This window comes from Dermochelys coriacea, chromosome 18 (assembly GCF_009764565.3).
Source record: "Dermochelys coriacea isolate rDerCor1 chromosome 18, rDerCor1.pri.v4, whole genome shotgun sequence".
NCBI lineage: Eukaryota > Metazoa > Chordata > Testudines > Dermochelyidae > Dermochelys > Dermochelys coriacea.
In genome coordinates, this window is record NC_050085.1 from 4588668 (window position 1) to 4611091 (window position 22424).

Below are 22424 nucleotides of genomic sequence, written 5' to 3' on the forward strand. Positions count from 1 at the left end.
TCCTACCCTTTGTCTCCTGTCTTTTAACCAGTTACTGATGGGGGAGAGGACCTTCCCTCTAATCTCATGACTGCTTACTTTGCTTACGAGCCTTTGTCGAAGGCTTTCTGAAAGTCCAAGCAGACTATATGCACTGGATCACCCCTGTCCGTGTTTGCTGACCCCTTCAAAGCATTCTAAGAGATTAGTGAAGCGCTCACATTTTCAGCTCTTGTTGGACTAAAATTGGCTTCCCCGTGAGTAACTCACCTCTTGCAAGTGCAGATCCCCGCTGTCTCTATCACAGTAGTGCTCTGACGACTATGCAGTGCAGCCAAGACAGGACTTGGAATACCAGTGTAAAAACACACAGGAAATGTGTGCATGTGCACTTTGTTGTGTCTGTATGAGTGTGCATGTGCACATGTGTATGCTTGTGTGTGTATCTGCATGCGTGTGTTTGTATATGTAGGTATGTATGTGCATGCATTCTGTGTAAGTGTCCGTGTACCTATGTGCCTGCCTGCACAGTGGAGGAGAGTCACTTTTCAGGCTAACTTTGCACTCACAGAGAAGCAGATAAGGGCACAAGCTCCTTGTCTGTTCCTGGCTGGGCCCCCTTACAGGTCAAGGATATTTGCATTTCCAGGTATCTCTAAGTTCACACATGCACTGAGCATGCCATTCTCAGCACTAAGCAGGGCAGATTCCCTGTTCTCCTGCTACCCACACCATCAGCAATCACACATGCAGCTAAATTGTGTGACACTTGCTGATGGGCTCTGGAACGCCAGCTAGAAGCCTGGTGTTCCTGCACATCTGTGGCTTCCCAGCAGTCTTGGCCGGCTGTGCTGGCTTGCCAGTCCCTACTCCTCCGGGCTGCTCCCTGCACTCTGGCTCTGGGTGCTTTGCTCAGACACACACGTTTCTCTCTGGGTTTTTCCCTTCGTTCATTGCCGTTAGCTGGATGTTTTCTGTGTGCCATCAGTAGCAGACACTGGAGCTGCTAATGGCTTTGCACGAGCCCCAGGGGTGCACTGCAGTGCCAGGGGGACACTTTCTGGCAGCTCTTTTGGACCTGGTGTCAGCAAAGATACAGGGTGTCAAGCACTGCCTGCTGCTGGCTAGAGCGTCTGAGCGAAACGAATGCAGGTGGCTCAAAGCGACTCAAGTGGCAAAGGCGGGCTCGGCAGACGGTGCCAGCGGCCCGTGTTGGGGAAGGGCACACAGCCAGGAGAGATGGGCCTGGAGCATGCTGAGCCAGCCCCACCTGCCCCCCTGAGCCAAACTAATGAGATGGGGAGGGGCATGGCAAAGAAACTGCTGCTGCAGTGCATGTTTTCCTGCTGAGAAATCACAAAGCGAGTGGAAGAGGGGCCGGGCAATGGGGAACGAGACTGGGGGATGGGAACAGGACTGGGAGCACAATGGGGAATGGGACGGAGGGAAGGGAACAGGACTGGGACCACAATGGGGAATGGATTGGAGGGATGGGAACAGGAATGGGGGGCACGATGGGGAATGGGACGGAGGGAAGGGAACAGGACTGGGAGCACGATGGGGAATGGGATGGAGGGAAGGGAACAGGACTGGGAGCACGATGGGGAATGGGACGGAGGGAAGGGAACAGGACTGGGAGCACGATGGGGAATGGGACGGAGGGAAGGGAACAGGACTGGGAGCACGATGGGGAATGGGACGGAGGGAAGGGAACAGGACTGGGAGCACGATGGGGAATGGGACGGAGGGAAGGGAACAGGACTGGGACCACAATGGGGAATTGAATGGAGGGATGGGAACAGGAATGGGGGGCACGATGGGGAATGGGATGGAGGGAAGGGAACATGACTGGACAGATGAGGCGTGGGGTCAATGGTTGTATATTGTTGCCCCTTTTGGCTAGAGCAGTTAGTTTGGGTCCTTGGGGATATTACCTTGGGGAGACCAGTGCAGGCTGGTATTTGCTTTGATGCAGTCTTGTTTCTTTACAAGGAATGTACAAAGTCTGGTGTCTCCGAATGCAGGAGGAATTGAGATCAAAAGGGGCAGGTTCTTGGCTGACCCCAGGCCTCTTTAGCCAACACCAGACCCAAAAGCCCTTTCCTAGCTTTTTCCAGCATCACTCTGTACTCACTGACTCCTGCTTGGCTTCCTGGTCTCTCTCTGGTGTGTGTGGTCTCAATTTCTGTGTGTCCTGCCTTCCCTCACATAAACACACACCCCACGAAAAATACTCACGAAAGCCCTCTATAGGTGGAAGGCGTCTGGCAAACTCATTCTGACAGTGATGTTAAGTGACAGGTGAGTTCACACCCATCAATCTCTATGAGGTTTTAACTCAACCCATGCAAGATTTCACCCAGCTCATAGCAACACCATGGAATTAGTTTTACAATTTTCTTTGTTTAAAATCCCAGTTTATTGAGTTTGCTCCTTGAGAACACCCTGCCCCACGCACAGTGCAGGATTCACACAGAACTCCTTCACAATTCTGGTGAGACATAGTGCAAGCCCTGGTGTCCTGCCCCGCTCTTGCACACATTCCACGTGCTAAGTCACACCTATACTGAGCTGCTCCTAGCAAACCTTAGCCTCTGAGTGCCAGCTCCTGGGGCCAGGGACCAGGGCTTTGTTCAGTGTGTGCAGTGGTGCACTGCAGTGGGAGGCACCGAGCAGGAAGCAGGGCTCGGCCTTCCCAGCTCTGCTGTGGTTTTGAGTCTAAAAGTGTTAGCACTTTTGCTGACCAGGACATTCCCATTGTTCCGGGAGACCCAGCATGGGGCAGGGGGTAAACACCAAAAGGGGAAATGGGTGGGGAAGTGAAACTCAGCAGTTTCTTCCAACTCTGATCGGACAGAGCCACTCGCAATCCCCCGCCCCCCCCCCGCCCCCGCATGCACTCTCTGCCTCATTCTTCCTCTCGGGGAAGGTCAGAGACCAAACGAAGCCCCCTGCTCACAGAGCCTCAGCCAGCCTCTGGGAGAGGTAAGTGACCCCTCTCTGCGCTGCCCAGGCGCGCTTCTCCCGTGCAGGCTGCACTCTGGTTCCCCAGTGGCAGGTCTCTGCGTTCGGGATCCTGCAACCTTTCTTTCTCAGCCCCTTCCCGCCACGTTCAGACTGGCTCTCTGCCACCCTCGCTCTTCACCTGTCCTGGGCCGAGGAGCTCCTGGCCCCTCCCCAGCTGCATGGCTGTAGGGAGCTGGGAAGGGGGTAGCCTTTCAGGCCTTGCTCTCCCTCTTAGAAGGCCAGTGTGCAGGGGGTCCCAGCCAAGCTGTACAGGGGGATGTTCACATCCTATCCCCTCACCCAGCAATGCAGCCAGTCTGCGGTGGCTCTTTGCTGAAATGATAGCTGCATCTCTGCCCACAGTCGCTTTTCTTGCCTTGCTGCTGCCCGGCATCTCTGAGCCCTGCCCAGCTGCAGTCAGCTCTCATCGGGTCATTCCCTGCCCCAGGGGCTGGTCTCTCTTGGCCCGTCTTCCCTGACAGTCACAGCAGTTCCTGGCTTGGGGTCACCTGTGAGCAGGCTCTTCTCCCAGCCCTGCAGATGGGGGGAGGTCTCCTGCAGTGCAGGTCAGGGTCTCAGCCTCCAGCTAGGGGCTGGGAGCGAAGTCTGGGCGCTGCATCGTGTATCTGCATCAGACCTAGCCCACTCCTGGCTCTGGATGGGTGCCCTGGTCATACCCCCATGCTGACCATGGCCAGGATGTAGCCAGTTCCGAATCTGGGTGTTGGCTCTGACCCAGGTTTGATTCTGGCTGGATGGGTCATCTCTGCCCCGGTGCTGACTCTGGGGTGGAAGACTGGTGAACATGACGTGAGTGACATATGAACAGTTGAGAGAGGAAAGGAATCAGAGTCTGACTGTTTAAAACACTGGGTGGAAGGCTAGCCCCATGGCAATCTATGGGGGTTTGGTCACTGACACCAAAAAGGCCAGAATCTCACCCTGTCTATTAAACCCCAATACCTAATGCACTGGTTGGAGAAAGGATGTCTTTGTTAAAGGGCCATTTGGGGCCCCTCCAGCTAGGTTGTGTGCACTCTTAGCATGCACTTGGAGCCCCCAGAAGCACAATATCAGGGACAGCAAAGGTCACAGGCCGCATGTTTCTAAGGTACAAGTAAGCAGAGACCCCCCCCTTTAATCGGTTATCTCCCCCCCACCCATCATGCTTCTAGAACTGCCCCTCGAATCACAGGTACCTTAGAGGGAGAGAAGGGGACTGAGCTGTTTTTTGACACTTGGCTTATGTTCTGCCACTCTGTGCATAGTTGTGATGGTCTCTTTCCAGATCCCTGTCCACAGGTAGCCAGCCTCCGCCCCATGCACGGCAGCCCGCCCCCCCCCCCCCCCACAAAGACATAGTGACACCATAACCAGTGTGGTTAGCGAAGGAGAATGGCCATCTCCGGAATGGTTCTGGAGACAAATTCAAAACTGAAATATCAGGGATATTTTCCAAGAGGGCCCATTGCAAATCCTGGGCAGTGACAACAGTCTCCACAGGCTGGAGGGGTTTGTGAAGCTAGTATTTCACTCAGCTCTAGTGTACAGTGCTTGTCTCTCTCTCTCTCTCTCTCTCTCTCTCTCTCTGTGAGTGGGTGTGTGTGGCACGCTGCCCATCCATGGCTGCGTGTACTTGGGTTGGGGACTGTCCCCCGTCCAGACAGGGGTCTGCAGGGAAGTGGCTGTTGCCCCTGGCTGGAATTGTGCCCCTTGCAGGTGCTGACTCCCGCAGCGGGGAGCAATTGTGGGAATGTCCCAGCCACAGCTCACGCTAGGGGGCCCATGTGCTTGCAGAGACAGAATGGCTGGCAGATTCTGGCTGGCAGCCAGCACCCTGGCCATGATCCTGGGCATGGCAGTGCCTCAGGAGAACGTATGTCGAGCATCAAACGGCAAAGATGGCTACGCGGGAGTACCGGGCCTCAATGGGAGGCCAGGACAGAAAGGCGACAGGGGCGAGCCAGGTAAGGTGGGAGACGGGAGCTGTAACTCCCACGGCTGAGAACATGGGGAGGGCTGGATGGTGCTGGGTATTGTCTCTATGGCACCAGTTCCAATTCAGCCCTAGCTGGCTTGATGGAGGGGAGGGAGCCGGGCGCTGGCCCAGGCCGGCTCGGCAGAGGGGAGGGAGCCGGGCGCTGGTCCAGGCCGGCTCGGCAGAGGGGAGGGAGCCGGATGCTGGCCCAGGCCAGCTCGGCGGTGAGGATGGAGCCGGGCGCTGGCCCAGGCCGGCTCGGCAGAGGGGAGGGAGCCGGGTGCTGGCCCAGGCTGGCTCAGCAGATGGGAGGGAGCCGGGCGCTGGCCCAGGCCGGCTCAGCAGAGGGGAGGGAGCTGGGCGCTGGCGCAGGCCGGCTTGGCAGAGGGGAGGGAGCCTTGTGCTGGCCCAGGCCGGCTCGGCAGAGGGGAGGGAGCCGGGCGCTGGCACAGGCCGGCTCGGCAGAGGGGAGGGAGCCGGGCGCTGGCCCAGGCCGGCTCAGCAGATGGGAGGGAGCCGGGCACTGGCCCAGGCCGGCTCGGCAGAGGGGAGGGAGCTGGGCGCTGGCCCAGACCGGCTCGGCAGAAGGGAGGGAGCCGGATGCTGGCCCAGGCCAGCTCGGCGGTGAGGATGGAGCCGAGCGCTGGCCCAGGCCGGCTCGGCAGAGGGGAGGGAGCCGGGTGCTGGCCCAGGCTGGCTCAGCAGATGGGAGGGAGCCGGGCGCTGGCCCAGGCCGGCTCAGCAGAGGGGAGGGAGCTGGGCGCTGGCGCAGGCCGGCTTGGCAGAGGGGAGGGAGCCTTGTGCTGGCCCAGGCCGGCTCGGCAGAGGGGAGGGAGCCGGGCGCTGGCCCAGGCCGGCTCGGCAGAGGGGAGGGAGCCGGGCGCTGGCCCAGGCCGGCTCGGCAGAGGGGAGGGAGCCGGGCGCTGGCACAGGCCGGCTCGGCAGAGGGGAGGGAGCCGGGCGCTGGCACAGGCCGGCTCGGCAGAGGGGAGGGAGCCGGGCGCTGGCACAGGCCGGCTCGGCAGAGGGGAGGGAGCCGGGCGCTGGCCCAGGCTGGCTCGGCAGAGGGGAGGGAGCCGGGCGCTGGCCCAGGCTGGCTCGGCAGAGGGGAGGGAGCCGGGCGCTGGCCCAGGCTGGCTCGGCAGGGGAAGGGAGCCGGGCGCTGGTGAAGGCTGGCTCGGCGGTGAGGATGGAGCCGGGCGCTGGCCCAGGCTGGCTCGGCAGGGGAAGGGAGCCGGGCGCTGGTGAAGGCTGGCTCGGCGGTGAGGATGGAGCCGGGCTCTGGCCCAGACTGGCTTGGCGGCAGAGAGGGTGGTTGCCCAGGCTGGCTCAGTACAATGGATGGAGCCAGGCTCTGGCTGGAGGGTGGCTGCTCATGGGGGGATGTGGCTGGCGTCAGTCAACTAACGCTTGGGCCCAGGTTCCGTCAGCCCCGGCCTGTTCCTCTCTTCCAGGGTTGCCAGGAAGGAGGTCGGGGATCCGGGGACCCAAAGGTGATGAAGGGGAGCCTGGGCCTTCCGGCATGCCTGGGAACCAGGGCTACAGGGGGCCAAATGGTTCCCCCGGGCTCCCAGGGCAGCCGGGGAGGAAGGGAGCCAAAGGCAAGGCTGGCGATATCAAGGACCAGCCCCGACCCGCCTTCTCGGCCTCCAGGAAGAACCCTCCCAGCAGCGGGAACGTGGTGGTCTTTGACAATCTCATCACCGACCAGGACAGCGCCTACAGCACCCAGACGGGCCAGTTCACCTGCCGGGTGTCCGGCGTCTACTACTTTGCCTTCCAGGTGATCTCCAGCGGGAACCTCTGCCTCAGCCTCGCCCTCAATGGGGAAAAGAAGTTGGGTTTCTGCGACAGCAACGGCCGCGGCGTCCTGCAGGTGAACTCAGGCAGCAGCGTGCTCAGGCTGGCCCAGAACGACCGGGTCTGGCTCGAGAGTGACCCCCGCCAAGGCAACAGGGTGTACAACGGCACCGAGGCCAACAGCGTCTTCAGCGGCTTCCTGCTCTTCCCTGAGACCCAGTGACGCCCCTCAGCCAGTGCTACAGCAAGGCGGCCCCTGCCTCTCCGAGCTCCCACCACTTCGCCCGCTGGCCTGTGAGAGCCCTGCCAGCGGGGTGTCCTGGGGGGCCACAGGCCAGCCGGTGTGTGCAGACCCAGCCTTTCCTCACCCGCCACTTGGGAGAGCGCTGTGCCGGCACACGCGGGGCGCCCTGTGTGCCCTGCAGGGGTGGGAGCCATCTGCTGAGCTCCCCAGGGCCTGTATCAAAATACTCTGTGTCCAGTTCCACGAGTGTAGGGGATATGCCCCTGGCCAGGCATGACGGCCCAGATCCTGCTCCCACAGAGCTCCCCGTGGCTTTGATGGGACCAGGATCGGGCCCTAAGTGCCTGCCCTGGGCAGCCTGTGCCATGGCAGGCTGGTTCTGGGCATTGTGGCTCGAGCGCACTTCCAGCATGCCAAACAGACCGGGAATCCCCACCTGTCCCCATGGGCTGGTATCTGGACTGCCCGGGTCACTCGCAGCAGGGGCCTCCCGCCCAGCACCCAAGTGTCAGACAAGGGTGGGCTCCTTTCTCCGGCCCCAAGGCCATGATGCCACAGCCCGCAGCCCAGGCCTTAGACAAGATCTGTCTGCAAACGGCCAAAGCCTGCCAGTGACCCTGTCCTGCTGCGCACCCCTCTGCCCGGGGCCTGCATCCCTGTAACGTGCCCCTTGCTAACGTGCGGCCTTGAGAGAGCTGCCCGGGGGACCAGGATGTGGCGTGTGGGGGCAGCGGTGGTAGATAGGCTGGGTTTGCTCAGCTGCTGGCTGCTCTGTGCCTGACCTGGAACCCCAGCTAACGCCCTGGGAAGTATCATCTCACCTTCCAGTCAGGTCCAGTCCATCGCCAACAGCCGGCGCGCTGCCCAAAGAGCCACAGGGTCCCCCACCTTCCCGGCCAGGCGCTGCCATTCAGCATGGACTGTGTCCCCCAGGCCAAGGAGAGTGGTCACACTCTGTGCTCTGTCCGAGCAGCCCAGCCCCAGACAGTGCCCCGGTCCCAGGGAGCAGAGGCTCAGATCTTCCTGCCATGCTGGTTCTCATCCCCCTGCCGAAGGAGATCAGTTGTCACCGATGTCATTCCCCCGCTGTGGCCCCTTTATTCCCTGATAGGAAATCGCTGTCGGTTGTGGCTTGCGCTGTACTAACCATTGCAAATCCGGAGCTGGCTGCAGGCCACCCCTGGCTTTCACACCCTTCCAATCAGCACAGACGAATAAACTCTTTCTTTCCCTCGCTCATTCCCATCCAGTGCCTTGGTTTTCTTTCTCGTTCACATCTTCCTGCAAACCGTCAGTGTCTGGGGCCCTTTCCCAGGCTGTTACTTCCATGCCAGCCCCTTCGGAGCCAGGAACAACACAGACCCAGAGCACAACGGGCTGGCGTCTCCCAAGAAAGACCCCCTCAGGATTTGAACTCACCAGCCTTTGCAGAGGCTGCCTTTGGCTCCAGTTCCCCCATCCCAGTGCTGTCCAGCAAGTTCAGGCTCCAAGCCATGATGTCCCTGGGGAGCCTAAAGGAGCCAACAAGGCCGGAGTGTTTCCGGTCTGTCAGTACTAAGAGCAATGCTTGGGCAGGCAGCTTTCCACCCTGCACTCGGGGAAAGGGACCAACCTGGCTGACCCAAATACGCTGCAGCTACATAGAAGGTGCAGCAGCCGTACGCCGCAGTCCATCCTGAGCAGGAGGGACCCCCAGGGCCAGTGGGCATCCAGATTCTGTGGCCCACTTGGTCCTTGGCATCTGGGCATGACAAGGAGCAATGGGTCAGGGAGAAGAGTCTCTGGGAGGGTGACACTTTTTTCTTCCTAAATCAAAATGAGGCCAGCAGCCCATTGGTTTGCATGGCACCCAGCACAACAAGGCCCTGATCCCAGTGCATGTGGGAAATGGGTTCCCCCAGCTTGGGCCAGGCTGCAGGCCGTCAGTCCCAGGACCCCTGCGCTGTGGGCTGCCCTGTGGTGTGCCCAGGCGCTGGATTGCTGGTGGGAAGGAGAGCTCTGCCCTAGCGGAAAAAGGGGGAGGGGAGCCAGGCATAATGCTGCAGGGAGCATGGGCACTGCCCTCTGGTAGGGTCCCTGGGCATTACCCTCCCCAACACACAGCAAGCAGAGCAGACAGAGGGCATGTGCCCCTTGCAGAGGGCAGAGCTGGTACTTCAGGGAACACGCACTGAACACACCTGGGGGTCAGCTTGGATTCCTCCTGGGGGCTGCATCTGCCCCTTAACACCCTGCCCACAGTGACAGAAGAAGGGATAGGGGAAATAGCGCTGCTCACTCACACCGGTGGGCGCTGTGCTCTCCTCACCAGAACCAGTGCCCATCCAGGGGCCTGCGCTCCTGGAACATGCTTGACAGACAGGTGAAAGGGCTCAACCTTGAAAAAGACTTTTGTTGATGCAGCTAGTGAACCAACACGTGGACCTTGGGGCACTGCCCAAAGGGGTATGGGCCATGGTGCCAGAAGCCCTCCCTGGGGGCTGATACTCAGGTATGTGCCATGCCGGCACCAGGACCCCACCCTGGGGGCTGATTCCCAGATTCCCAGTGTGTGCCACGAGTCCTTCACTGATCCAAAAACATTCTTCAGTAAAAGGAAGCAGGAGTTATGTGGGTATTGACCGCGACCCCCCACCAATTCAGTCATTTTCGCTGGCATCTAGGGGGCTGAGCAGAGGGCTGGGCTGGCCAGGGTGCCCAGTGCGAGGCTGGGAGCGGGCCGTGACATGTGCCAGGAGATGGGGATGACACAGACTCGGCACCAACCCTCATCCCCCGACCAATGGGCAAGTGTCAGAGGTCACAGGGTTCTGAGCAGGTACCCTGGGCACTGGGCTGAGGTCGTGCCACTGTGGGGGCACCCCCAGCATGGCCCTCTGCCCTCCTACACTTCAGTCCCAGAGGGAGGGGAAGAAAGCGGAAAGGTGAGCAGAGGGGCAGTGCCCTGATGGAGGTGCGCATCTGCCTCTGGATCAGCCGTGAGCACTGCGCACTGCCCCTGGTTCTGCCGCTGGCCCTGGCACCCCTTGGTCTGGTCCTTCCTGCCCTGTCCCTTGGCGGCCAGGCCCGTGACAACGTGGGGAGCACTGGCGCGGCATTTAGTGCTGCCAGGCACTGCGGAAAACGCTTGCTCAGAAGAAATGCCCAGGACAGGGATGTGAAACTTGGCCAGGGCCCCAGCGAGGGGGCTGGTCTTTCCAAGAGGCCTGTCCTGGACTCCTTCAGCCACCAACTTCCTCCTGGCTGGTGTTGCAGCCAGAGCTCTGACAAGCCAACCAACAGAGCCCTCCGGAGAACGCAGGAGCCAGCACCCTGCCCCAGAGAGGTAAGGGGCTGGCGGGGGCAGCCGCAGGACATTGGTGAAGCAACTAGGCCCGTGTCACTGTGCTGTGGGCACGGTGGCAGGCATTGCCATGGCCATAGGAGCTGACGTGTGGCTGTGGAAGGGCTGCCTAGTGGGCTTACAGCAGAGATACCCCAGTAGCCTGCTCCTGGGAGTGGCCTTGCTTATAGCCATTGGTAGGTCATTCTGTATAAGGGTTTTCACTAACTCTTTGCTGGACTTCTGCGTCTAAGAGCCCCTGCTAGGCTGGAGGGCAGAGGCATGGGCCAGCAGGTGCACTGGTGTGGGGCAGCCACACTGGGCAATGCACTGTCCAGTGCAGGGACAGATTGCGGAAAAGCAGAGCTGCAGCGCAGCGCCAGGGATCCTGGAAATAGGACAATGCCCTGGGAGCCGGGCTGTCCTTGTGCCAGCGCTGGGGAACCCCAGAATGGACCTTTCTCCGGCAACCCAGCTGTGCTTTGGGCCACAGCCAGCACCAGTGACAGGCAAACCAGGGCCAGGCAGCTCAAGCCTTTCTGTCCATGCACCCACAGCAGGGGCCATTCCTGACCTATGCTCAGAGCCGGGAGCGCGAAGGGCTGCCAGAAAGGAGAGAGGCTGCCCAAGAGCGTGGGGAGGGAGACACTGCCCTGACTCTCTGGTTGGGCTCTGGGCTCAGGCAGGCAAAGCCTGTCAGGCAGCGTTCTGGACCCATGCAGGCTGCCGAGGGGACAGACTGTGCCCAGGGGGCGGAAGTGGGTGGGGATGGCGAGGGAGGGTGGGTCCTGGTATGAGTGAGGGTCAGAGTAACTCGGGGTCTGTCACTGGGTGGAGATGCTGCACCCAGCCTGGCAGCAAGGGGCCTCCGCTGTGCCCACAGCGACAGGACAGGGACTCTCAACACTCTCCACATTTCCACTCGTGATAGGACAATGATAGTCAAGAACGTCTGGGAACCAGTGGGCTTGGGCCTAGCCCTTCTCCTCCTGGCGCTGGAGACCACCGTGACAGGCAACGCTTCCCACAGGTGCTATGGTACCCCTGGGCTTCCTGGCACACCTGGCATGCCTGGCAAGGATGGCAGAGATGGGCTGAAAGGAGTCAAAGGCGAACCAGGTAGGTACCCTCTAATAGAAGCTTGTCAAGGGAGGGGGCATTGGAGAGGTGTCCCCGAGGCCCATAGTGCCCTGAAGATAGAGGATTAATGCCAGCTCTGTCCTGGGGTGCACAGGTGGGAAAGCACAGAGGGAGAGGACAGGACATGGCCCCACGGCCTGATCCCAATGCAGGGAATCAGCTGCCCTTCTCCGGTGCCTTTCCTGCAGGAGTGCAGACACTGGCACAGTTGCCTGCTTGGCATCAGAGCCCTGGGGGCTGGCTCAGGGATACCAACCCTTTGCAGGCGCGGAGCGGAAGGGAGAGGACTTGCCTACACAGCCAGGGTAGGCTGGGAACACGGCCGCTCAGCCACCAGGGCAGGGGGGCAGGGAGGAGCCGCCAGCCGTCCCTTCCCAATGCACTGAGCCACCGTGTCCACGCTGACGGACACTCCCTGGAACCCCACAGGCATCCCGGCCATTCCTGGAACCCGAGGGCAGAAGGGGGAGAAAGGAGAACCCGGCAGCCCCGGCCTGCGAGGAAAAACTGGTCCCATGGGTCCCTCTGGCATCCGGGGAGAGCCGGGTGAGCAAGGCCAGCCTGGAGGGCCTGGCATGGCTGGTAATTACAAGCAGAAGCACCAGTCAGCCTTCTCAGTAGTGAGGCGGACCGGGCAGCACCCAGACAAGAACGCCCCGGTGGTGTTCAACCACGTCATCACCAACCCCACCCAGGACTACAATACCACCTCGGGCAAGTTCACGTGCCGCGTGCCCGGCCTCTACTACTTCATCTTCCACACCTCCCAGACCGCCAACCTCTGCATCAACATGTACAAGAACCGGCAGAAGGTGGCCAGCTTCTGCGACCACATGTCCAACAGCAAGCAGGTCAGCTCCGGAGGCCTGCTGCTGCACATGGACGCCGGGCACCAGCTCTGGCTGGCAGTCAACGATTACAACGGCATGGTAGGCATCGCTGGCTCCGACAGCGTCTTTTCCGGCTTCCTGCTCTTCCCAGACTAGGCAGGCCGGGCCAGCTCTGGCACGCGCCGGTTGATCCCAGCCTCTCTTTGCCCTCTAGCGTGCATGCCTGCGCCCTCCCTGCATCGCAGTGCCTCACCGTGGGGCACAAGGGAACGGCACGCCCGGGGCTCTCTGCACAGGTCCTCTGCTTGTGTCAGCTTGGCTAGGGCTGGGGCCGGGCCTGTTGGCTGCAGTCCTGTCCTTGTTGGGCCCCAGTAGCCACCCAGAGCAGCCAGACTCCAACCAAAAACTAACCAGGGTCGAGCAGGTTTTCACATGTGTTTTCGAGACAGAGTCACCAAGTGTAGGGAAGGGGGTTGTCTGGCTGCATCCCTGCCTAGCGAGAACCACGGTGGCCTCACTGTCCCCGCTCTCCCCAGCCACTCTGCGCTCGCTACACGGTACAGGGTCTAGCTGCTGCAAGCTCTGCATTAACTAGCCCTCGCTGCTTCACGCTGCTCACACCCAGAGACTCCTAGCCCTGGGGTCTCCCCGCTGCCCCCAGCGAGTCAGCGCCCCAGAAAGTTTGGAAAGGGAACTTGGCCATGAGCTTCTGTCGAAAATGTCAATAAATCCCCACTCTGTGGCACGGGGCCTGATGTCTCATGTTCTACGCTCACCATGCAGCATATCAGAAACCTGTGTGTGTGTGCGTGTCTGTGTGTGTGTGCGCGCGCACGTGAGGTATTTCTATAGCACTGGTTACAGGAGCTAGACATCGAACGCCACAAATGCCCAGCCAGGCCTCCATTGTCTGTGCGGGGTGCACGCTCCTTTTGGTGGGCAGCTGGGCACAGTTGGGAAAGGAGAGTTTGTTTCAGAGCAGGGCAGCGCTGAGCTCCCTCTGCCCCATGGAATGAGGGGGAAGGAAGGGGCCTGTTTCCCATCCCTACACACAGGCCCAGGCTCCATCTCCCTCCCTGGTGTCTCAGCCCTCCCAGGCAGAGGCTGTGGCCAGGCAATGAGCTGATTCAGCCCTTTCTCTAGATGGTCTCTGGGTACGAGTCTGGCTCTGAATGCAAGTTCAGCTGCCCTTCCTCATGGGGCCTGGGGAACAGTGCCTGCCCCACCCCCCACCCCCACCCCAGATGGATTCTCTCTCTGTTGACACAAGGGTGCAAGTGAGTCACAACCGTCGGGCCAAATGCATCCTGAATTGGCCTTGCCCCAGGACCAGCCCCTAGCTCAGCTCCCTGGCAAACACACACAGTGCCACCATGCCCCTGGCCTTGGTGCCTGGCACACCCTGGTCCCGACGCCCAGATGCTCCAAGGGCACAGCACACAGCCAGGCCTCATCCAAACAGAAATGGCCTGAGAATGCCTGTGTCCCATTCCTCCCTCCCGGCCTTGTAGATTGGCCCCACATTGATGTCCCGGGTCTTGGTGCCTCACCTCAAGGCTTCCAAGCTGCTTCATGAAGCTGCTGGGCCCCCCAGCACTGTGCCCAGCCATCGTCATAAAGTGCAACTGTTCTATTCCCACCATGGACACAGGATTGTCAGACGAGATTAGGATCCTTGGGGCCTCTCTGAGGCCAGCTCAGAGGCACTGAATATCAGAGGGAGCTGGGAGCTGCCATGGAGCCTCAGCGGGCATCTTGAGATTCTAGGAACAGGTCTCTAAAGCTCCAAAGCTTCCCTTTGACGCACAGACACAAGGGGCTGATCCTTGCACGTCTCCTGCAAGGCAGGGCACCCCCTCAGCCCCAGGAGTGGTGCCCAGCGCCTGGCAGGACGGTGCCGTGTGTAAGCCAAACTGCACGGGCTCCCTGGAGCTGGGTTCCTCCCTTGGATTCCCGGAGTTCACGGAAGAGTCACCCTCAGTGACTGTTCTGCTCTGGCCTCCGAGCCAAGCAGCTTGCGGATGGACTCAGAGTCAGACCCGAGACAGGGGCCAGTGTGCAGGCAGAGACGTCCCCATCCTGGGCCGGGCCAGGGCAAGCCTGGCAGCTCCAGGAGACCTGATCTCCCTGGGAGACGGTGCTGGTGACACAGCAGGAGCCCCTGAACCAGAAGCCGGCAGGAAATACTCCACTCTGAAGCCTTGGCTGTGCCCTGTGCCCTCTGGGGCTGGGGTCCTGTCGGCCACTGACAAGGACCCTGCAATGCCAGCCTGGCTCTTCAGGGAGCCTACCCCTTGGGGAGTAGATTGGTCTAATCCCAGGTTTCCCATACAGCCTGGAGGAGCAGAGGAACCCAGGTTCCAGGACGTCTGTTTGGTTACTAACACTCGCAGAAGCACATGCCCGCGTCCACCTGGCTGTTTCAGAGACACCTCAGGCCAAAGTCCATGTAACAGGGAACTGGCTCAAACCAGCAGAACCAGTCAGACAGGGGTAGTTTGTCCGGCCGCTCAGCCAGGCCCAGTGCAAAGCTGCAGCACCCCGTGCAGTCTGCCTCCTGGCGATCGTCCCCACTGCCCCTTGAGGCCATGCCAGGGCCCAGGACAGCACCACGCCTTCTCAGCTCATACTAGACTCTGGAGCGTGCTAGGCAAGCGCCTGGGAGTCTGGAGACCTGGGCTCTGGAGATAGACACCGCACATCTCTGGGCACCAGTCTCCCCGTCTGTCCAGTGCAGCTCAGCCGGGCAGCTGGACCCTGAGCATGGGTCACTCAGGGTCTGTTTACACTGCAGTTAGGTACCTGCGGCCGGCCCGTGCCAGCTGACTCGGGCTCGCGGGGCTCTGGCTAAGGGGCTGTTTAACTGTGATGAAGACATTTGGGACCCCACTGCTCGCCCCCATCTCACCCAGAGCCCGTGCTTCAGCCCGAGCCCAAATGTCTAAAGTGCAATTAACAGCCCCTTGCCCCAAGCCCTGTGAGCCCAAGCCGTGGGTGTCTCATTGCAGTGTAGACACACCCTCAGAGGCCTAAGCTAGCCAGGGCCTTCTGTAGCCGAGCCCATCTTTCCGCAGTCTCTCTAGTTTCAATTGCGGCCCAGCACTTCTCAGTTCTCAGGCTGAGGAGGCAAAAACTCCCCCAAGTTACAACATAGGGCTCCAGTGGTGTTTATAACCAGGAGCTGCTTGTCCGAATGGCTAGTGCCTGCCCCCACGCCCTGCCCGAGCCTGGCTCAGGAACTCCTGGCAGGTTTGAGTTCACAGAAGAATGGATACCTGAGCATTCCCTCCTGACACCGCAATAGCACCTCCCCGAGGATCTGCAGGGGCATGCATATGCCACTCGCTGGTTCAAAGCACTTACAAACTCTGCCAGTGAATCAAGCCAAATATCTGCAGAGCAGGGACCTTCCAAGGAGCCCCTTCAACTTGAAATCCGTTTGACCGCGAGCTCCCCCTAGGGCAGGGGATCCTAACCCACACCCCTGGCCCTGTGTGACACTAAGTGCCAGAAGGGCCATCACAGTCACTGGGGAATACAGGATCAGGCCCCACTGCCTGGACACCCCAGGCCAAATCCAAGCCTGGCGTGAGCCGGGGCAGCCCCAGGAGGCTGGGGAGTGCATGTGCCTGGAGCACGGCTGAGTGTGGCCCATGGGGCAGAGACTCAGCAGGGAGCAAGGGCAGGCGGAATCGATTTTAAGAAATGTGCCTGGTGCTACCAAGACCCAGGCCTGTTCTGACTGGGGTTCTCTGGGATAGTCCAGGCAGCATGCAGCTGGAGGAGGCATGACTCCAGGCATGGACAGGGCCCCACAAGCCCTCCGGTTCGCCTTTCATGCAGGGGTGATCTTAGAGAGCCGACTTCTAACAGAAAGGGGCAGCCAGATGTGGCACCTAGAGTCCCAAGGGACAGGGAATCCGGGTTCCTTTCCTCCCCATAGCACATCGCAGCCCCTCGATGGTCTGTGACCCCCAGCCCAGCCAGGCTCCTACTCGCATGCCCCGAGGCTGGGAGATACTGGGAGGGAGGGTGGTTCTTAGCGATGGGATGGAATCGCTCTCGACTGCGGCATGAGGCTTTGCCAGGCGGTGAGTGTCTCTGTGCTGGCTGCCCAGCGCTCTGTCCAGGGGACAGCATCCCACAGAGTCAGGGGCCAGACGCAGAGGTGATGGGCACAGCTGGCCCCCTTTGACCTTTGCACACACACTCCCCAGTGGAGGTGAACCTGCAGCACTTCCACGCTGAGGAGCCAGACGGAGGTGAGTCAAAGTGGGGGGTGGCCCTTCCATTCGCACCCCTGTGAGCTGCGTCTCTGCCTCAGCTTCGGCCCAGCAGTGACTCCCTGGAACACGGGGCCTGGCTCGGGAGATGTGTGGGAGGGGTGAGTCTAGGCAGGCCAGGCAGTGCCGGGGATCCAAGGAAGCTGGTGGGCTGGCACGGGGGGCGTTACAGCCGCTCTGGCGCCCTCACACTCACATGGACCCTTGGAAGCAGGTAAGTGCAGCCCTGGGATCTCAGCACCATCATGTCTCCCAGATCATGTCTTGTCTGGCCCGGGCGAGTGGGTCCCAGCAGCACCAATGAGTGGGGACAGATCCTTGCCCCATGGACACCCACTGGAGTGTTTTCTTTGACTCGGGGGTGGGAGGTGGGCTCTGTATGCACAGTGCCACCAGGAAGTTAGCGACACCTTCGTGTGCAGCCACAGGGCATAGGGCTGGGTTCTCATGAGTGACTCTCATTCCCATAATGCCCCCAAACCAGCTCTCTGTCACCAGGGTGTAAGCACAGAGACTGCCCTGGCTGCTCTGGGTTTTCAGAGGGGGGGCTCAGAGCAGGGTCAGGGGGGCCAGGTAGAGTTGGATCTTAGCAGCCTGTGACCTTCTTGGGGAGTTTCCTATAAGGGCAGATGAGGACATGTAACCCAGTAAGAACAGACCCACTGAGCAGCACTTTCTCGGGCTCGGGCCAAGAGCTGCCAATGGCCAGAGGCTCTGGCCCAGCAATGCCCAGGCTCCCTGCAGGGCTCAGGGACCGGGGGTCCTGCTGAGCCTGCAGAAAGAGCCTGTGGTCAGCTCCGAGCGGGGCAGCGGGGGATGTGAAAGTGCCAGTGTGCAGAAGGGCCAGAGTCAACGATAAAAAAGGGATATGGCCAGTTCCTCTCCTTGCCCAGCCTTTCTCTTCTCATGCAAACTTCTGCTTTCTCTGCACAGGGTCACTGCCAAGCTGGACTGAAACACACCCGCCTCATCCCTGCTCGCTGTTGCAGGACGCTGCAAGGTAAGAGCGAGCCCACATGGTGCCACAGGCGCCCAATTCCTTAATAGCCACGAACGAGCCGGGTGCTTGGACAGAGCAGTGTCCGTAAGGGGCTGCCGGGGCTCCAGAACCCTTTCTGCACCCGGCTCCCTCTGGGCTCGAGAGCAGACTCCACTCTGAGCTGTGGAGCAAGCCCTGCACTGAGCTCCCAGGGGGTTCTGGCCCTGCCCCAACCGTGCGTTCCCAGCCAAGCTAACCTTGCCGAGAAGCAGCTCCTGATCTTGCAGTGTTTTGTGTCTGGCTTATACGGTGCTGGGCTCTTGGGCTGTAGGACAGGGAGATTCCGAGATTCCAAGGCCAGCTAGGACCATTGTGATCATCTAGTCTGCCCTGAAATAATTCCTGTCCAGTGTGTCCAGGGGGCAAGTCACAGTCACAAATTGCTCGGACAGGATGGTCAGGGAGAACTGGAGAGACTGGCGCACTGATGCTGGCAGTTCAGCTCAGTGCCTGATGGGACAGCCCATTAGCTTGGGGAACAGGCTCCAGGGGAGAAGCCCCATGGCAGGACAAAGCCCTGGGGGCCAGATGGTTTGGGAGGGTGGCTCACGGATGTAACCTTGCTCTCAGTTACTCTGGAGCAAACCCATAATCTCGCCACTGAAGCTAATGGAGCCACTCCAGGTTTGCAGTGGTGTAAATCAGAGCAGGGTTTGACCCCGAATGTTTTGGTTCTGTGGCTGGATGGGGAATTGCAGCCAGTGGAGCTGGTGGGATCTCAGGGCAGTGGGGCAGGGTTTGACCTGAGCTGGGTGAGGTGCAGACGTGAGAGCCGCGCGTGCTGCTCTCCCTGTCCCTTCCACAGAAGCTCTGCAAACACTGAAGGTTTTGCTGCTCCTCTCTTCTCCCCTGTGCTGCCCCTGCAGCTTGGGGACTGGGCCGCCAGTGCCTGAGCCTTGCAGCTGTTCTCATCTGGGGAGGGGAGGAGATGTGCGGTCCGGGGGCCAGTCTCTCCCCATTCATCCAGGGGCAGCTCCATCAAAGACAATGGGGTGTCAGGGGGAGGACTTGGGCCTGTAGCTTTTCCTTGGAGTGGCTCCTGTCGTGGACTTTGCCCCTCCGCTGCCCCCAGTACTGGTGGAATGTCTCCATGGCACGGTGCCCCAGGGCTGCGCTGTTCCTGGCAGCCTGCTGCCCAGCCCTCTGCCCAGCTCATCACCCCGTGCTGCCCTGTGAGCTGTGCTGCATCCCTCTGCTCTCTCCAGCGCTGGTGCCGACATGATGCTGTGGGCCGTGCTGCTCTGCCTGGCCACGGTCCCCCTGGCCAGGGCCGATAGCTGCAAGGGCTACACCGCCATCCCGGGCATTCCGGGTGCACCAGGACAGCCGGGCTCCAATGGCAAAGATGGAGTGGATGGCCCGAAGGGAGAGAAAGGTGAGCAGGAGGCGGGAGCTGGGAGCAGGCAGAGCTCTGGGCCAGGGTGGTGCTATTGGGATGACAGCAGCTCCCCAAAGGCCCTTTCGGAGTAAAGCATGATTCCCGGGGTTAGCTGTTAGTGCCTGCCCAGACAGCCCGGCCTTTGCTGCTCTCCGCCAGGAGGATGCATTGCTGGAAGCAAATGGTTTGCACTTCTCCAATGCAGGAACCAGCCAGCCACAGGTGTGAAGAATACGTCCCTCCTTGCCCCCTGGCCAAGGGGGAGCACCAGGGGAGAGGTGGGGCTCTAGCCTGGCTGGAGAGAAAGGGGAGAGGGGAGGTGTCTACGAGAAGGGATCCCTGCTGCAGGGGAGCAGGAATGGGGCCTGATCCAGAGGGGTGCAAGGGAGGAGCTTCGAGTGCAGACAGGAGAGCGTGCCTGGAATGGCAGAGCACTGCACCTCGGGCGGGAGGGTGAGGGCGTTGCTATCAGTACTACACAAGTGGCAGCCATGGGCAGTGAGTATAATAGGCTGGGGAGGCTAAGCCTCCCCAAACAGGATGCAGCGCACCTCCCTCTGGAGGCACACTGCTGGCCTGCCGCCTTTGGAGCACTGGCCTGAGGCCCCACTCCCATATCCCGCTCTTCCCCCATAGCCCCGCTCATGCTGCTCCTTTTCCCATCCCAGCTCCACCTCTCCCCCAAAGCCGGCGGGGGCTCAGGCGGGCAGACCAGCAGGGCAGGGGCTTGGACAGGCAGGCTGGTGGCCCAGGGCTTGGGGTGGCTCAGGCAGGCTGGGGCTTGGGGCAGCTCAGTTGGGCCGGCTGGGGCTCCTCTGGGGCTCCTCTGGGGCTCCTCTGGCTCCAGTGGGCAGGAGGGGTGGGGACTCAGGCAGAAGGAGTGGGGCAGGGGGCTAGCCTCCCCAAACAGGCGGTTCATGCATCGCCCATGGTGGCTGCAACGGTGGCAAGTTTTCAGGAGAAACAGCTGGTGCAGACACAGCCTTGTGCAGACTGGACAGACACAGCCTTGTGCAGACTGGTCTGATGGGATTTGGGAATCCGTCCCGCAAACCTCCACTACGGGAAATGCTGGGCAGGTCTCTGTGTGTGGGGGGGGGGTCTCAGCGGGCAACAGTGTCCCTGTTTGAGGGGGGGTCTCAGCCGGCACCAGTGTCCCCGTGTGAGGGGTGGGGGGGTCTCAGCTGGCACCAGTGTCCCCGTGTGAGGGGTGGGGGGGGTCTCAGCTGGCACCAGTGTCCCCGTGTGAGAGGGGGTTTCAGCCAGCACCAGTGTCCCTGTGTGAGGGGCAGGGGGTCTCAGCTGGCACCAGTGTCCCTGTGCCATGGGTGGAGGACTTTCTGGCACAGAAAGACTGGAGGAGGGTTTCCTCGTCCACCGGCCCTGAGCTGGTCCCATGGCTTTGGTGGAACATCCAAGGCCATGCTCTGGGCTCAGTAGCGAAGCGAGGAACCTGCTAGCAATAAGATGAGGAATGACAACAGAGCCTGTGAGCCTTCCACTCCTGACTCTTCTTTTCCTGTTCTCTAGGTGCCCCAGGGCGGGTGGATGATGAAATGGAGCTGGGGGAGAAAGGAGAGCCGGGGAGCCCCGGACACCCCGGGAAAGTCGGCCCCAAAGGCCCCGTTGGCTCCAAGGGCTTTCCGGGCCCCATGGGTCCTCCTGGGCCAGTGGGTGAATCTGGGGACTTCAAGACCACGCTCAAATCTGCATTCTCAGCTGCCAGGACCATTAGCATGCTGCCACGCCGGGAGCAGCCCATCCGCTTCGACCGCATCATCACCAACGAGAACGGGCACTACGAGAACAGGTACGGGCGGTTCACCTGCCGGATCCCAGGCCTCTACTACTTCACCTACCACGTCACCTCCCGGGGCAACTTGTGCATCAACATCAAGAAGGGCCAGGGTACCAAGGGGGAGAAGGTGGTGACCTTCTGCGACTACGTTCACAACATCTACCAGGTCACCACTGGGGGGGTGGTGCTGCGGTTGCAGGCAGACGAGTCCGTGTGGCTGGAGCCCACCGAGAAGAATTCCCTGGTGGGGATTGAAGGGGCTGACAGCATCTTCTCCGGATTCCTGCTCTTCCCCGAAGCCTAGCCGCCTGTGGACAGCGCCCCAACACTCACTCTCCCACGTGCTCCCCGCATGTCACTCCCGAGCGCAACACGCTGGCACAAGCTTCCACGCTGCAGCCCGTTGATACATGAAGTGCTTTCCCCAGCAGCAGCGCCAGCTACCGCTCAGGGCACAGACCTTCTCTCGGTGCTGCCCGTCCCACCCCTGGTGCAGCGCCAGCTTCAGCCCTAACCAGCACGCAGCCCCCTGGCAGAGAACCCACAACAAGGGAGGCCCGGCCCCCGGAGACCCGTTCTGTGTCCCTGAATCCCTGGCAATAGCGTTCACATAGCTTCTGCTGCCGCGGGAGGGAGACACAAACCCTCTAAAATGAGCAAAGCACCAGCCCCCTCAGCACAGCTAAGAGTGATGGTTGGCCCAGGGAATCCCAGCCAAGTGGGGGTTCCTGTCACAGCAGTGGGGATTCCCCAGCATTAATTCTATAGCCAAGGCTTCTCATGCCGGAGAATCATGGCAGCCCAGCCCCGATAGACAAACATTTGGGTGCAGTGGAGGTGCCTGCCATCCTCTCCCAGGGGGATGCCCGGCTGTGAGCCGCTGTGGTCTGCTCACTGCAGCACCCATGCTGTGGGGCCGATGGGGTCAGGCCAAAGGCCTTCGCCCCGGCCCCAGCCCCAGCTCCAGGGAGATGATCCGTCAGGAGCAATCCGAGATTTGCACTCTCCTTTCCAACGCAGCTGGAGCTGCTGGACTAGCCAGAGCCTGACACCCTGCGGCTGCCCTGCTCCAGCCTGTAGCAGGGAGGAGACCTCCAGCGAGGATACCTGCATCCTAGCCAGCCCCACTGCCTTCTCCGCTCCAGTGGCTGCTTGCTGTCCATTGGGGCTAGTGCTTTCCAGGCCTGAGCATGCTCACACGCATTCAGGCCCTAAGCCAGGCCCGCAGAGCAGACACAGCCAATAAACTTGATGTCTGCTATTGATTTTGCTGTTCTGATTTAATTAACAAATAGCCTGCCAGTGCCGCTGGGGTGGTCTGGGGCAGCCCAGTGAGGGAGGGGAAGTCCTGGCCAGCAACCAGCACAGGACTCAGCAAACACAGCAGGGGCTGCTCCCAGCCAGCCAGCAAGAGCTAAGACCGCAGAGCTCTTAGAGCTGGGAACATTCTGGGTGCTGCATGGCCATTGGGGGATGGTGGGTGCTGAATGCTGCATGGCTGTGGAGGATGGTAGGGTGCTGGTGCTGCATGGCCTTGGGGGATGGTTGGGTGCTGTGTGCTGCATGGCCGTTGGGGGATGGTAGGGTGCTGCGTGGCTGTGGAGGATGGTAAGGTGCTGGGTGCTGC

At 60.8% G+C, this 22424-nt stretch overlaps 3 protein-coding genes across 3 annotated transcripts; all 3 read left to right on the forward strand.

Annotated features, from left to right (window-relative positions):
* Positions 1–2736: 2736 nt before the first annotated feature.
* C1QA (complement C1q A chain) lies at positions 2737–8246 on the forward strand. Its single transcript, XM_038376841.2, has 3 exons — positions 2737–2964; positions 4783–4952; positions 6418–8246. The coding sequence occupies exons 1-3, from the start codon at positions 2756–2758 to the stop codon at positions 6984–6986; spliced, it is 948 nt and encodes a 315-aa protein (XP_038232769.2). The 5' UTR covers positions 2737–2755; the 3' UTR covers positions 6987–8246.
* On the forward strand, positions 6852–13044 carry C1QC (complement C1q C chain). Its single transcript, XM_038376874.2, has 4 exons — positions 6852–6857; positions 10279–10332; positions 11261–11448; positions 11899–13044. Exons 3-4 carry the CDS (start codon positions 11265–11267, stop codon positions 12453–12455), a joined length of 741 nt encoding a protein of 246 aa, XP_038232802.1. The 5' UTR covers positions 6852–6857; positions 10279–10332; positions 11261–11264; the 3' UTR covers positions 12456–13044.
* Positions 13045–17473: 4429 nt separating this feature from the next.
* Positions 17474–22062, forward strand: C1QB (complement C1q B chain). Its single transcript, XM_038376836.2, is given in 4 exon segments — positions 17474–17543; positions 17546–17582; positions 18827–18996; positions 20530–22062. Coding segments are annotated over 4 exon segments (834 nt in total). The 5' UTR covers positions 17474–17488; the 3' UTR covers positions 21102–22062.
* Positions 22063–22424: the final 362 nt, after the last annotated feature.